The sequence below is a fragment of the Hippocampus guttulatus genome, chromosome 3 (assembly GCF_054856545.1).
Source record: "Hippocampus guttulatus isolate MCC_2025c chromosome 3, RoL_Hgut_1.0, whole genome shotgun sequence".
NCBI lineage: Eukaryota > Metazoa > Chordata > Actinopteri > Syngnathiformes > Syngnathidae > Hippocampus > Hippocampus guttulatus.
Window position 1 is genome coordinate 11,406,031 of NC_141263.1, and position 12,500 is coordinate 11,418,530.

Below are 12,500 nucleotides of genomic sequence, written 5' to 3' on the forward strand. Positions count from 1 at the left end.
TACGATATTTCCTGAATTGGATTTTCATGGTCAGGGAGCCCGATTTCCACAGGAGAGGTACTGTACTGTGCCAAAAATCCTAGGCAACCATTAGAACTGTGAGTTATTTTAGCATTGCCAAAATTACCTCCCTCGTCTCTTGACTAGAATACAACCAAGAAACCATGAAAAAACAGCTCTGGAGGCTTAAGTTATTTACTGAAACCTATTCCTCCATCCACTGATGTTACAACAGCCCGGCAATGGCAAATTTGCTTGCAGTGGTGGGATGTACAATACATACTTCACTATTGTATATTATATTATAAAAACCTTCAAACTCCCTAGCCCCTAATTTTTGTTTTAGTGTTCAAAAATACTGAAAAAAAATTGGGAAAAAATAAATCCGCAACTAGGTGAAACCATGGGGGTTAAACTGCGATTAAGCAGGGATCCACTGTGCATACTTCTCAGTACTGTATTTGCACATTTTCAGCAAATGCCTTCAAGTGCTGAAAATGAATTAGAAAAAATGTGATAAATCTCTGAATTCACTTCACATGTTCTTCAAATATTGAGTGAGACCTCTTTCTCGATACTCTAATGTTACAATGATGCAGAAACATAGGATAAAAGATGTTAACAAATTTGGAAGGTCGTAGAAGTGTTTAAAAAAAAGCATCTAAAAAGTGAAAGAAAATTTGAAATGTGAAGAAATTCAAAAAGGCTGCCAATTCATTTCACCTACAGCAAAGAGTTGATCAATCAACTAATTGTTTCAGCTCTACTTACTACTGTCACCTACTGGGATTTGTAACTGCTGGTGTTCAATTAAAAAAAAAAAAAAGCAGCAGCTCCCTGGGCATGAAAGTTGTGTGTTCGTGTTTAAAAGGGGCTTTAAATGAGTGGCATGCACACAATTTCCAGCACAATCAATAGCGCTCATTGATCTCCTCTCTTGGCGGTAGAAACAAATCAAAAGTAGCAGCAACACATGACCTCCATCAGATGCTTAGCAATAATGTAACACAGAAAGCACACTTTTCTCTACGCCAACCGCCAACTGAACTCCGCCAGTCGCTGCCATGATCTAGAGAGGACAGCAAAGATGACACCTTTTAGATTCAGGATTAACCATTTCCAGCTGAAGGAGATTTGTGTACCATTAGTCTAACTCAATCAAGAGACTAATTCAATCAAAGGCACAGTGGCCGTCCTGACGTGGGGGCATCTGTCACGCTGCCTTCTCACTACATCCTACGCAGACATTTGGCCACAAAATTCAGCTTGACATGAGCCCTCAAATATAGCCTGTGGTCTGCCAAACAAAATGTACATACAGAAAACATGTGTGCACGCACGCACACACACACACACGAGCACACTCAGGCGCACAATGTGCAAGATTGTGCTTCAGCTCGATGTACAGTACATCGGTCATGACAGAAAAGGACATTTTTCTATGCCCCAACCTTGTGAAATTTGTAATAATCCATGTACTTGTTCTGCCAGTTTTACTTGTCCTAAGACAAAATGTAACTGTATCTGTGGTAAAAGTGATTTTCAAATACCATTGACCAAATAGCTCTTGGATAACACTAAATGGCCTTTTTTTTTTCTCTCGACGGTCCCTCTTAATGACCAACTTACACATCAATTCTAACAGATAAAATGTTAAATCATATTTTTTCTTATTTATGTATGTCTTATTTTTAATTGTTAATAGATTTAGTTTTATCACGGACACATTTCTAAAAGAAGTACCGGTAATTGTGCCGTCAAGTTGGGTTTACAAGAGCTACATGACTCAGCAGAAATGACATCAAGCTAATTGCTCTGGCCACACGTAGATGGTAAATCCTCTCTTGTAATGTTCATATTTTGCAGCCAAAATGGAGTCGGTCACTTTAAAAAAATGCAACCTTGTTGCTTGTAACATCAGGGTTCGAGTTCTGAACCAGCGTGCAATGGCATCTAACACAGCTAACATGTACACTCAATATTTAAATAAAATTAAATAAAATGGTAATAATAATAAAATATCATCAGCATTGATTTGCAACCCTCTTACTTGCATTCCTGTTACTGCATTTAGCATATTAGTAACATTACGTTTTGACTGAAATAAAATATAAACAATATTTTTAAGGTGCCTGAGTATCTGTAACGGAGTTGCGCCAAACATAGCAAAATATCATATGAAAAGAAAATAAGTATCTTATAAAAAGTGGACCACTGATGGTTGAGCTGGACCTATTGCATGTTTTTTTCCCGAAAAATACAAGAAATCTTAAAATGTTGGTATCTGTATTATCTTTCAATTAAACAGTGCATTGCAATCATCACAGCATGAGCGCTTGGCCTTAAATGGAATCGAAGACAGCTTAGACTTCTCAGACTAATATTCTTTTAACAACTCAACATTGATTCCCTTCTTGATTTGTGCCATAAACCAAATCCATCAGTCTTTCTCATCTCAGCCTTCTGCGCAGCAAACACACCAACGTGCATGTGTGAGCTCTTACACAACATGCAAATGAGAATGAAATTGATCATCCCCGAGATGGGAAGCAAATCTCTTTTCGAAGCGTCCAAGCAGCACATCTCATTATGCCACTCTTACTGTAATTATTCATGGTCCAAGAGACAAATGGGACTGTTAAATTTTGTGTTGATGCAACATAGAGTACACTTTACAGTATGCTAGCATCGATCCTTTTTCGGGCCTACTTGCTTTTGTCAGTTTTTCATTTATTGTATGATGACCTAACAAAAGAAGTCTTGGTCTTCTAATGAGAAGCAGTGGAAAGGTGAAGCAGAACCCAAATATGTCCAGTTTAAATTTTGACACGGATTTTAGCTCTGGTTTGTAACTCAACAAGAGACATTTGGCCTCGAAATGGAGTCAAGCACACTTTCCTAACAGTGCAAAAATAAGTGAACCAAACGTCCGAAGAGAGTGGACTGTGAAGATCAATGTCAAGGATAGCGAATTAATATTCGGACCCAGAGAGTGTCTAACCTATAACAGTAGTTCTTATGATTTTTAAAGTACACATCACGTTAGACTTTCCTACAATGAATATACTTATTAGGAAGAAAACAGAATATTCACCTCTGTAAAAAATTGTCAACAACTGGGCATAAGACAATGGAAGCAGAGTGAAGAGAACTCAGGCAGCTGAGAAGAATTAGCAATCATTCGGCTCAAATAAAAGCCAAATAAATGTTCTAAAACAAAGTTCTAGGGAAATTCATGCGAATGTACTGTGCCTAAAAGTTACATACAACTGAATTGGTCTTTCAAAAAATGCCCCATACTAGATAAAAAATACAGTTTACATATTTTAAACCACTGTAAAAAATGTTGAACCAAAATTCCGCCTTTTAAGGTTTTAAGAATTACCGATCTAGATCAAATTCTTCCACAGTAAAGTTGAGGTGAATGAGCTCACGGATTTCAAATTAAGTGCAATCAAATGAAAGTGGCCTTTCAACCTCAAACAAACATTTGATAGAAAACGTGCCTGTGTGTTGCCTCACCTTGCAGCTCAGGGGTTTGAGGGGTAGTCCCGAGACAGGATTTCCTTGATGCTGAGTAGTGTTTGTCTGCTGGGGCGAGTGGGAATCCTCAGACTCTTTTCCACTGTGGTAGACCACCCTATCAGAGATATGAATACTTGAAGCACAGCCCATGCTGCAACCCACTTCAGCCTTTTTTCTGTCCGTTTTTGTGCAAGTGTTTTTTTTTGTTGTTTTTTTTTTACTTTGAGGGCCACCAGGGTGTCATTTGCTCACTTGTCGTTTTCTTTTAGTGACGCAAAATGTCCATCCTCTCAGTTTAAATATATAAATAGATATATGTCATCTGGGCCACAACAAAGCCAGTTCTGTAATTGCTCTAAAAAGAGACATGAATAATGAATTTTCTCTCCCCCGCGGCCCTCAGGGAGACCAGGAAGCCGATGTCCTCTCTCTTGTTTCTCACATGAACTTAATTGGCGATCTTTAATCAAAGCAGCAGTGCTCCTTTGGCGGGTGGAAAGAAAAAAAAAGTTGGGTTATAGTTCAGCTGGACAGCTCAGATCCCCCCAAGTCTCCTCTTGTCACTCGTACCATATCACCATTTTTCATGTTGCTTCTTTGTGCTCAACTTCAGTCATCAAGTAGGCCTGAGCACACACTCTCACTCACACACGCACAAACGCACACACGCACCCACTCTCACACACGCAGTGCAGCCATCGTGCAACAGTTTTATCCATTCCTGCCGTGCAATCTTGCACCGGTAATCGTCCTTATCCACCCTGATGCCATCCAATAATAATTAGAATGCAGAACAGACTGTGTGGTTTTTGGAACAATCTGCCGGCCCACTTCAGCTGAGGACGGTCAAGGTACACGTTGTCACCGTGCTTTGCTCCAAGCCCGAGCCGACCAGCATCATCCTCCTCCTCATCAACAGGCTGGAATATTCACACTGCGCGACATTCATGTGGACACGAGGGTCAAAGCATTCCCAGTGGAGCACAACGCAACTCCCCATGTATCAGCTCCCAGAATTGGCCGACGGAGGACGCGGAGCAGCCAACCGGCGTTCAGGCATCCGCTACTCGCTTCAGGATGAGCCCAACCCGGGAGCTGTGTGTCCGGACTCCTCGGCGTTCCCTCATTCCGGTGGTGGTGGCGTTGGAGGAAAAAAAAAAAGGAGGAGGTATGTAGAGGCTGTCAAATTGTAAAAATGACGAACGTACCGCCTTCTGGAGAATGCCTCCCCCCCCTCACCCGCACCCCCCAAAAGGCAGTATTTGAAGACAAGTTCTCGGTGCAGGATGATTAAAGGTGGCGAGGGCGCGGGGACGAGCGAGAATGAAGCCGCGACATCGAGCTCGTTTTTTTTTGTTTTTTTTTTAGGCTTGTCTTTTCTCTGCCTTGCCTGGCGCTTGCCCTTCCATTTCTTCGTCGCTGCTTGACAGCGGCACATCCAATAAAAGCACCCGCAAGGATTGACCTACAGCCTTTACTGACGTTAATGCAAATGAGGTGCGCGCAGCTAATGGGCGCCGCGCTCCTGCAGCCGGTGGGTGGTCCTCCACGCGGCGTGGGAACTTTGAATACACTCACAAAGCTCCATGCACTTTTTACTCTTGGCGACGCGACAAAATGCCGGAAAAAAGAAATAAATGTTTTTCTTCCTACACCCAATGCCGTTTTATTCTATTGCACTGTAATCCAATGTTGATATCTAGTAGGAGATCTGTGTACGAGTCCACTCTTTGCCTTCACTAGACAATATAGTCCACTAGTAGAGCAAAGTAGTGTTACCTTAAGATCAATGTCAAGGATAGCGAATTAATATTCGGATGGATTTCCAAAAGTGGATGAACCGATGCGCATTTATTTAATATCTTTGATATGCATCTACATGCACAAATAGCAGAACGTTGGCATACACAAAGTAAGACAACTCCATGTTACTAGTGAGGCAAAACTCTGTGTACAAAATCCCAAGAAAATGCCAGATATTAATGGCGAGAAAGAAGTGTACAACGAGGCACGCATTTCAACATGGGAGCAAAGCAAAATGCAACAGCACAGAAAATGGTGAAGACAAATAAGCAATCTGGCATCTTCCTGGTGTGACCACAGAGCTTGAAACTGGCAGCTAATTACAGTTCCTTCCCCAGATGTGCGCCACAGACGAGAAACAAAGAACCCCCCCCCCCCCCACAAGGTACAGGCAAGTGACTGAAAAAGAAACACAACTCAGAGTGACTGCTGATAATTTACAGTATTAAAACCTGCATTCAACGTCAATTTAAAAATTAAACCATCACATTTATCCCACCAAAAATCGACTAATTCAATTTCACATTTTTTTCCCCCCAAAAGTGTGAGTTTGGAAGTTGGCAATATAACCACAATGCTAGGTGGGGGGAAAAAACAATTTAATGTTTCTTGAATAGAAAAGTTTTTTTTCACATAAGTAAATGTTTTTTGTCAAAATTCAATAGCACAGATTTTTCTTGGCTTTTCAATTTTTATTTTAGGGCTCTTTGTGGTATGCTTCTAGTGTGGGTGTCAGGTGAGTTAATTTTTGGTGGTAATTTATGTTGTGGATATTTTTCTTCAGCTTCTGCTAACTGCGATTAAGATTCAGCTTTTACTCGCAGTAAATTTCCAACCTAATCAATTTCAATTGTGATACAGTACTCTTTTTGGGTCACATTTTATGCTTTTCCTGTTCTCAGCATTGAATGCCGGCATGTTTCACACTAGAGGGAGCCAAAGAGTAATTTACATCCAACGTCCAAGCTGTTTATCTACACAAGGGTCACGGGGTGTGCTGGATGGAGCCTATCCCAGAGTTCTTCGGGCTTTAGGTAGGATAAACCCAGAACCGGTTGCCAGCCAATTGCAGGGCACACATAGACAAACAACCATTCACACTCACAATCACAATCACACCTAGAGTCAACATAGAGTTGCATGTTTTTGGAAAAGTGGGAGGAAACCGGAGTACTCTGAGAAAATTGCAAAACCCACGCAGGAAGGCCGCAGCCCAGAATTGAACCCCAAGCCGCTGAAATTAGTTTCTTTTGTTGGGTTTCCGGTCTCTCTCTTGGAGATAGGCAAAAAAAGCTCAGTGATCTGGGGGGGATTCAGAGTTGAGAGGCGCCAGATGAGGTGGCTCGGGCCTCTGATGAGGATGCCTTCTGGACCCTCGTGAGGTGCTCCGGTCATGTCCCACCGACAGGAGGCCCTGGGGGACGATGCAGGACACACTGGAGAGACGACGTCTTTCGGCTGGCCTGGGGACGCCTTTCGATCCCTCCGGAAGCCTTTGAAGAAGTAGCTGGGGAGAGGGAAGTGTGGGCCTCCCTGGTTCAGCTGCTGCCCCCTTGAGGATGCATAGATGGATGGATGTCATGATTGACGTGATGATGTGCATGAGTAAAAAAAGGAGTCCAAGTTGATGAAAACATAACATTGAAATCTGAACAAAAAAAGAAAAGATCATTGGGAATTTTTAGTTCATAATTATTCTGTAAATTATATCGATTCAATCAATAACTTTGGAACTTAAAATTATGTTGTGCTGATGTGTGGCCAGCACGAGTCAAGTGTCCAATGATGTAGCAAGATCGTGGGCCAGACACATCGAGATTTACGGATATATATAAGATATATATATATATATATATATATATATATAGTAGCCCAGTAGCCCATTTTTCATCAAGGTGCTCTGGTTCCCCAGCACCTGACGCAGACCTTGTTTGGCCGGGCGACGTCTACCTCATCATTGTATGAGGCAGGCATTAGCGTGAAGGATCTTGCCCAAGGACCCACACTGGGTGGTGTTATGTGCTCATTTTTTGCCCCAAACGGGATTCGAACCACCGTCTCCCGTATGCCAAATCGATGCCTTACCAGCTGAGCTATCCAGCCGCTTATACAGTGGATGTAGCGGTCCCAAGTGATGGAAACATCAGAAAGAAGGAACCCGAGAAACTCGAGAAATACCAAGGGCTCAGAGAGGAGCTGGAGAGAGCCTGGAAGGTAAAGGTGACAGTCGTGCCTGTGGTGGTCGGAACACTCGGGGCAGTGACCCCCAAACTAGGTGAGTGGTTGCAACAGATCCCGGGAACAACATCGGACATCTCAGTCCAGAAATGTGCAGTGCTGGGAACAGCAAGGATACTGCGCAGAACCCTCAAGCTTCCTGGCCTCTGGTAGAGGACCCGAGCTGAATGAGGGACGGACACCACCCGAGGGGGGGTGAGACGAGGAATTTATGTATACATACATACTGCACTATTTTCTCATATTGTTTGTTCAAACAAGCATTTCACTGTGTCCAAGGGGGCTGTGTTTCAATACGTCTAGACATAACACAGAAAATCTCAACTTTTAACACTGCAGCTATTGTCTTGTATCGTGTATTGTCTATATGCAACGTTCTTGTTTTATCTTTGTTTTTGTTTTACACGCAGTTCCAGGTCGTGACCAATCTGTTGTTCAGCTACAATAGGAACCTTTAACCCTTTCGTATACAAAGTTGCATGTGAAGCTTCTTCATCCTGTTTTTCACAACAATATATCACTTTATTTAATTTGGAGAAATCGCAGTAATGTTAGTTGTAATAAATATACATTCTTGGTTATGTATTTTTTTTTTTTTTTTGAAGTGAGCAAACCACTCTGTCCTGGAACATGTTGTCACAATTCAATCAGCTGACTGCAGTACAGAGGACTAATATAGATTCCATATAAGCTGCAGCAAAGTGAACACATGATTAAGTATACAACTCCTTCAAAGGACATTCTGTTATAAAAATACTTATTAGTACACCAACATCCACAAAAGATGTTAACTCGTCAAATTTTACAATGCCAGTAATAGTTCTATTATTGCACATTTGTCATCTAGGGCATCATTTTTCCTCAGTTAGTTCCTTGTCTTTATACATCAAAGGTTTCCTACTAGTGAGGACAAAGAGCATATTAGAACTTGGACCTTAAGATGGACTTCAAGAATACTGAATTCCAGTAAATGCTTCATAAGAATAATTCAGCACATATGACTGTTTTAGTTACATTTTTGCATTACTGACTTTCACTACTGTATGGCATTTCTGCACACTAGGATAACTTTGGCAAACTAGTTGGACAATGACTTTTTGCTCTGTTATGAGTGCGGGCGGCCCGATGGTGGATTGGTTAGCGCGTTGGCCTCACAGTGGAGAGGCGCAGGGTTTGATTCCAGCTCCGGCCTTCCTGTGTAGAGTTTGCATGTTCTCCCCGAGCCTACGTGGCTTTTCTCCGGGTACTCCGGTTACCGGTTTCCTTCCACATTCCAAAAACATGCGTGGCAGGTTATCGTTTTGCACAGACTCCGCAAATCAGGAGTTGTCAATGACCGATTGGCATACCTTCTGTCAGTATTGACTCTGGAAAATTGTGAAAATGACTAAGATTTGTCAGAATCTGACAAAGAAAATGCCCCCTTGAATTGGGGAGATGGCCACGACAAGACAGCTTTCAACACCACCACGTCACGGCTCTGGCTCTTGCAGGCAAGTATGGCTGTGTACTTTCTGCTAGCTAGCTTGCTTTAATTCAACAATTCATTCATTCATTTTCCGAACCGCTTTTATCCTCACTAGGGTCGCGGGGGGTGCTGGAGCCTATCCCAGCTGTCTTCGGGCAGTAGGCGGGGGACACCCTGAACCGGTTGCCAGCCAATCGCAGGGCACACAGAGACGAACAACCATCCACGCTCACACCTAGGGACAATTTTGAGTGTTCAATCAGCCTGCCATGCATGTCTTTGGAATGTGGGAGGAAACCGGAGTACCCGGAGAAAACCCACGCAGGCCCGGGGAGAACATGCAAACTCCACACAGGGAGGCCGGGGCCGGGATCGAACCCACGACCTCTGCACTGTGAGGTCGACGCGCTAACCACTGGATCACCGGGCCGCCCGTAATTCAACAATTGTAACCAAAAATGTGTTTGGACACAGTTTGTCCTGATAAAAGTCTATTGCTTCTGAGGTACATTTTAAAAACATTGCCCCACCCACCCACCCATACCCTTTTTTGAATTTCATTAAGTGTTGTGTTTGTAAATGCTTGCAAGCGTTGTTTGCGTGAAGCACATTGGGTTGCCTTGTGTATGAAATGTGGTATATAAATAAAGTTGCCTTGCCTAGTTGACCAAAAGTGGCATTATAAGCGAGAAAAACATGACTAGAAAGACAATGTTGTTTTGCTAGTGTGCTGAATCATCTTACTAGTTGTGAGAAGTGCACTAGCTTATGGACTTTAAGATGCATATGAAAGATATCGCATGAATTCTAAAACGGTTTTGCATAATATAGCCTTGATATCGATCTTAAGATACAGGTGCGAAGACAGCATTGTCAGAGTAGTGAGTGCAATTTTCCCAAATCCCAATAGATTGTCATGTCTGCAAACAGTTGCTGAATGCACCGTGCAGAAATGCAGTTGGGCAGCTGGATAAACAAATGAACAGTGCGCCAAAATGGCGGGAGAATCAGGTTCTTCTCAACAGCTTCGAACAACGGAGACTCTCAGCAACTTATTCTCCAACTTTGCTGACGCACGGCCACCCCTCCCAAGCCCAAAGTGTGACTGTGCAGTGGGATTAGGATATCCGGGCCTCGTCATAGCCCACCGGCTGCAACCTGATCGCATTCACCCCGTCGGCGGCTGATACAGGCCACATTGTGACGAAGAACGGGAGGTGCTCAAATAGGCAACGTGCTTGAGCACAATGTCACACACCCTGAAGGACTTGTGACTGGCAGTGTGGGACAAACATATATAGGAATTGTTTATTGGGCTGATTATGCCCTGTGGTGGAAAAGTAACAGAGTATAAGTACTTTACACATCTGCTTATGCAGATTTTTCAGGTATCATTACTTTACGTGAGTACAGTATTTATCCGCTAATAGCAAGAATCTGCATATAATTGACACCTTTATAATTCCCTACAAATGCCACGAGACAAAGACTACTGTACTTTTAGCTCACCAAAGCTACTCCACTCGCGACAGCATATAGTAGTTTCTTGGCACTAAAATGCCACAAGATGGTGGCAAATTGCTACATTTGTCTAAATCACAGGTGTCAAAGTCAAGGCCCGGGGGCCATATCTGGCCCGCCACATCATTTTATGTGGCCCTCGAAAGCAAATCAAGCATGTCAACTTCCAGGATACTTGTTTGAGTCTGAACCAAAATTTCAAATTGTCACATCCATCATAACTTGGAGATATTACAAGCATTTTATCGTTTCCAAACCTCTTATTACACTAACGATGTTTCAACAGTCATTATTTTTGACTTCTGATTTCAAAACTCGGTGTCCATCTATTTGTTGTGTGCTGTGTATGAAATATTTGGAGGTGATTAAAGATTTATATGGTTTCACAAAATTCACAGTCATAACGACGCTCCTTGAGAAACTGTAAGGACAACGTGGCCCACGACAAAAATGAGCTTGACACCCCTGGTCTAAATGAAACTCTCCAACACACTTCAACAAGATTGTGACAAAGCACTACTTTTGTCTCAATAAAGTTCCACAACTCACTTCAACATACCGGTAGTTCTTTGGCACCAAGCTGATACAAGATGGTGAAAAAGCACTACTTTTCCAAATGCAGCTCCTCAATTCACTTCAAAATAGTTCCTTGGCACCAAGACGCCACAAAATAATGCAATGTTTTTAATGATCGGTGAGATTTTCTGAGAATAATGGAGGGTAATTACAAATACATACATATCCGCAACAGGTGAATCTACAAATGCTGAACTGCAAATATGTGGGAGTTCGGATTACTTTTTACTTTAACTCTCTACGTTCGAAAATAGAAAAAAATTACTCTGTATATTTGAATACAGATATTTGCACTTTCTACAGCTACATTTGTTCAAAGATGTCCAGCTTTGAGTCATGATAAATGTGTTGTGTCTTGTGCAGACTCAAAACCACCAGCTTATTTTGTTCAAAACTGATCCATCCAATCTGAAAAGACATACAAGATGTATTTCTTTCAGTTATCATGAGCTAAATTTGAATTTTTTGTTACTCTGTTCTCAACTTTAGTTAAGCTATAGGAACAGAGTTTGATTGTGTAAAAGGTGAGACAACAACATGTACCTGTTTGTGATTTTTGTCTTCTTCTCAGGATGAGCATTAGGTGAGTAAATAAAAGAGGGAGACGGAACGGTGGTCGTCTGGTTAGCATGTCCTTTCACAGCACAGAGACGATGATTCCGGCTCCGGCCTTCCTCTGAGGAGGTGGCATTTTCTCCCTGCGTGGCTTTTTTTCAGGGTACTCTAGTTTCAACCCAAAATCCTAAAACATGCACGGCAGGTTAATGGAAGACTAAATTGTGCCTGGGTGTGATTGTGACCGCGAATGGTTGTTTGTCTATCTGTGCTCTGCGATTGGCTGGCAACCTATTCAGGGTGTTGGGATTAAAAATGGATGGATGAATGGATAAAAAGAGGGAAACTGTTTTGTGTACAGGGAAGGTATCCAAATGAGTCTTGTATATAACTGACAGGATAAAAAAATATACAGTATATATATAAACACGTGTCTTTTTCTTGTACTATTATTAAAAGTACAGGATTTTAATCAGTACCTCTATTATTACCAGTTCTTTTTAATTATTACACAAGTACCAGTATTTGTACTTTGGCCACCTCCTGAATTCCCTGTCTTTCAGGTTATCCTCTGCACTTTATTCAAAGCACTTTTGCACTTCTTGAAATCTTGAAAAGTAGGGGATACAGTTAACCACTAGATGTCAGCAATATACAACACTAAATGCCTGCATCATCATCATTATCATCATCCTTTCACTTTACAGTAATGTCTCCACTGTTCACCCATGCTGTATTATGTAATACTAGCACATGGCATTGGCCTTGTCTTTTATCCTGTAATAACTGTACTGGGAGTGTCAAAGTGCTTCAG

The 12,500-nt window shown here is 42.0% G+C and overlaps 1 protein-coding gene and 1 long non-coding RNA gene across 3 annotated transcripts in view; one reads left to right on the plus strand and one right to left on the minus strand.

The window, feature by feature from the left end:
- Window positions 1-4,238, minus strand: part of pde8a (phosphodiesterase 8A) — a 62,498-nt gene extending 58,260 nt beyond the window's left edge. For both annotated transcript variants that reach the window (XM_086106746.1, XM_086106749.1), the window contains exon 1: window positions 3,523-4,238. In XM_086106746.1, coding sequence (XP_085962872.1) covers window positions 3,523-3,675 — 153 coding nt within the window. In that variant the 5' untranslated portion in view covers window positions 3,676-4,238. The remainder of the gene's footprint in view (window positions 1-3,522) is intronic.
- A 26-nt stretch (window positions 4,239-4,264) lies between these two features.
- Window positions 4,265-11,151, plus strand: LOC147207484 (uncharacterized). The gene is made up of 3 exons (XR_015100414.1): window positions 4,265-4,376; window positions 4,445-4,693; window positions 5,667-11,151. It is a non-coding gene; the product is annotated as an uncharacterized LOC147207484 (long non-coding RNA).
- The last annotated feature ends 1,349 nt before the right edge of the window (window positions 11,152-12,500 follow it).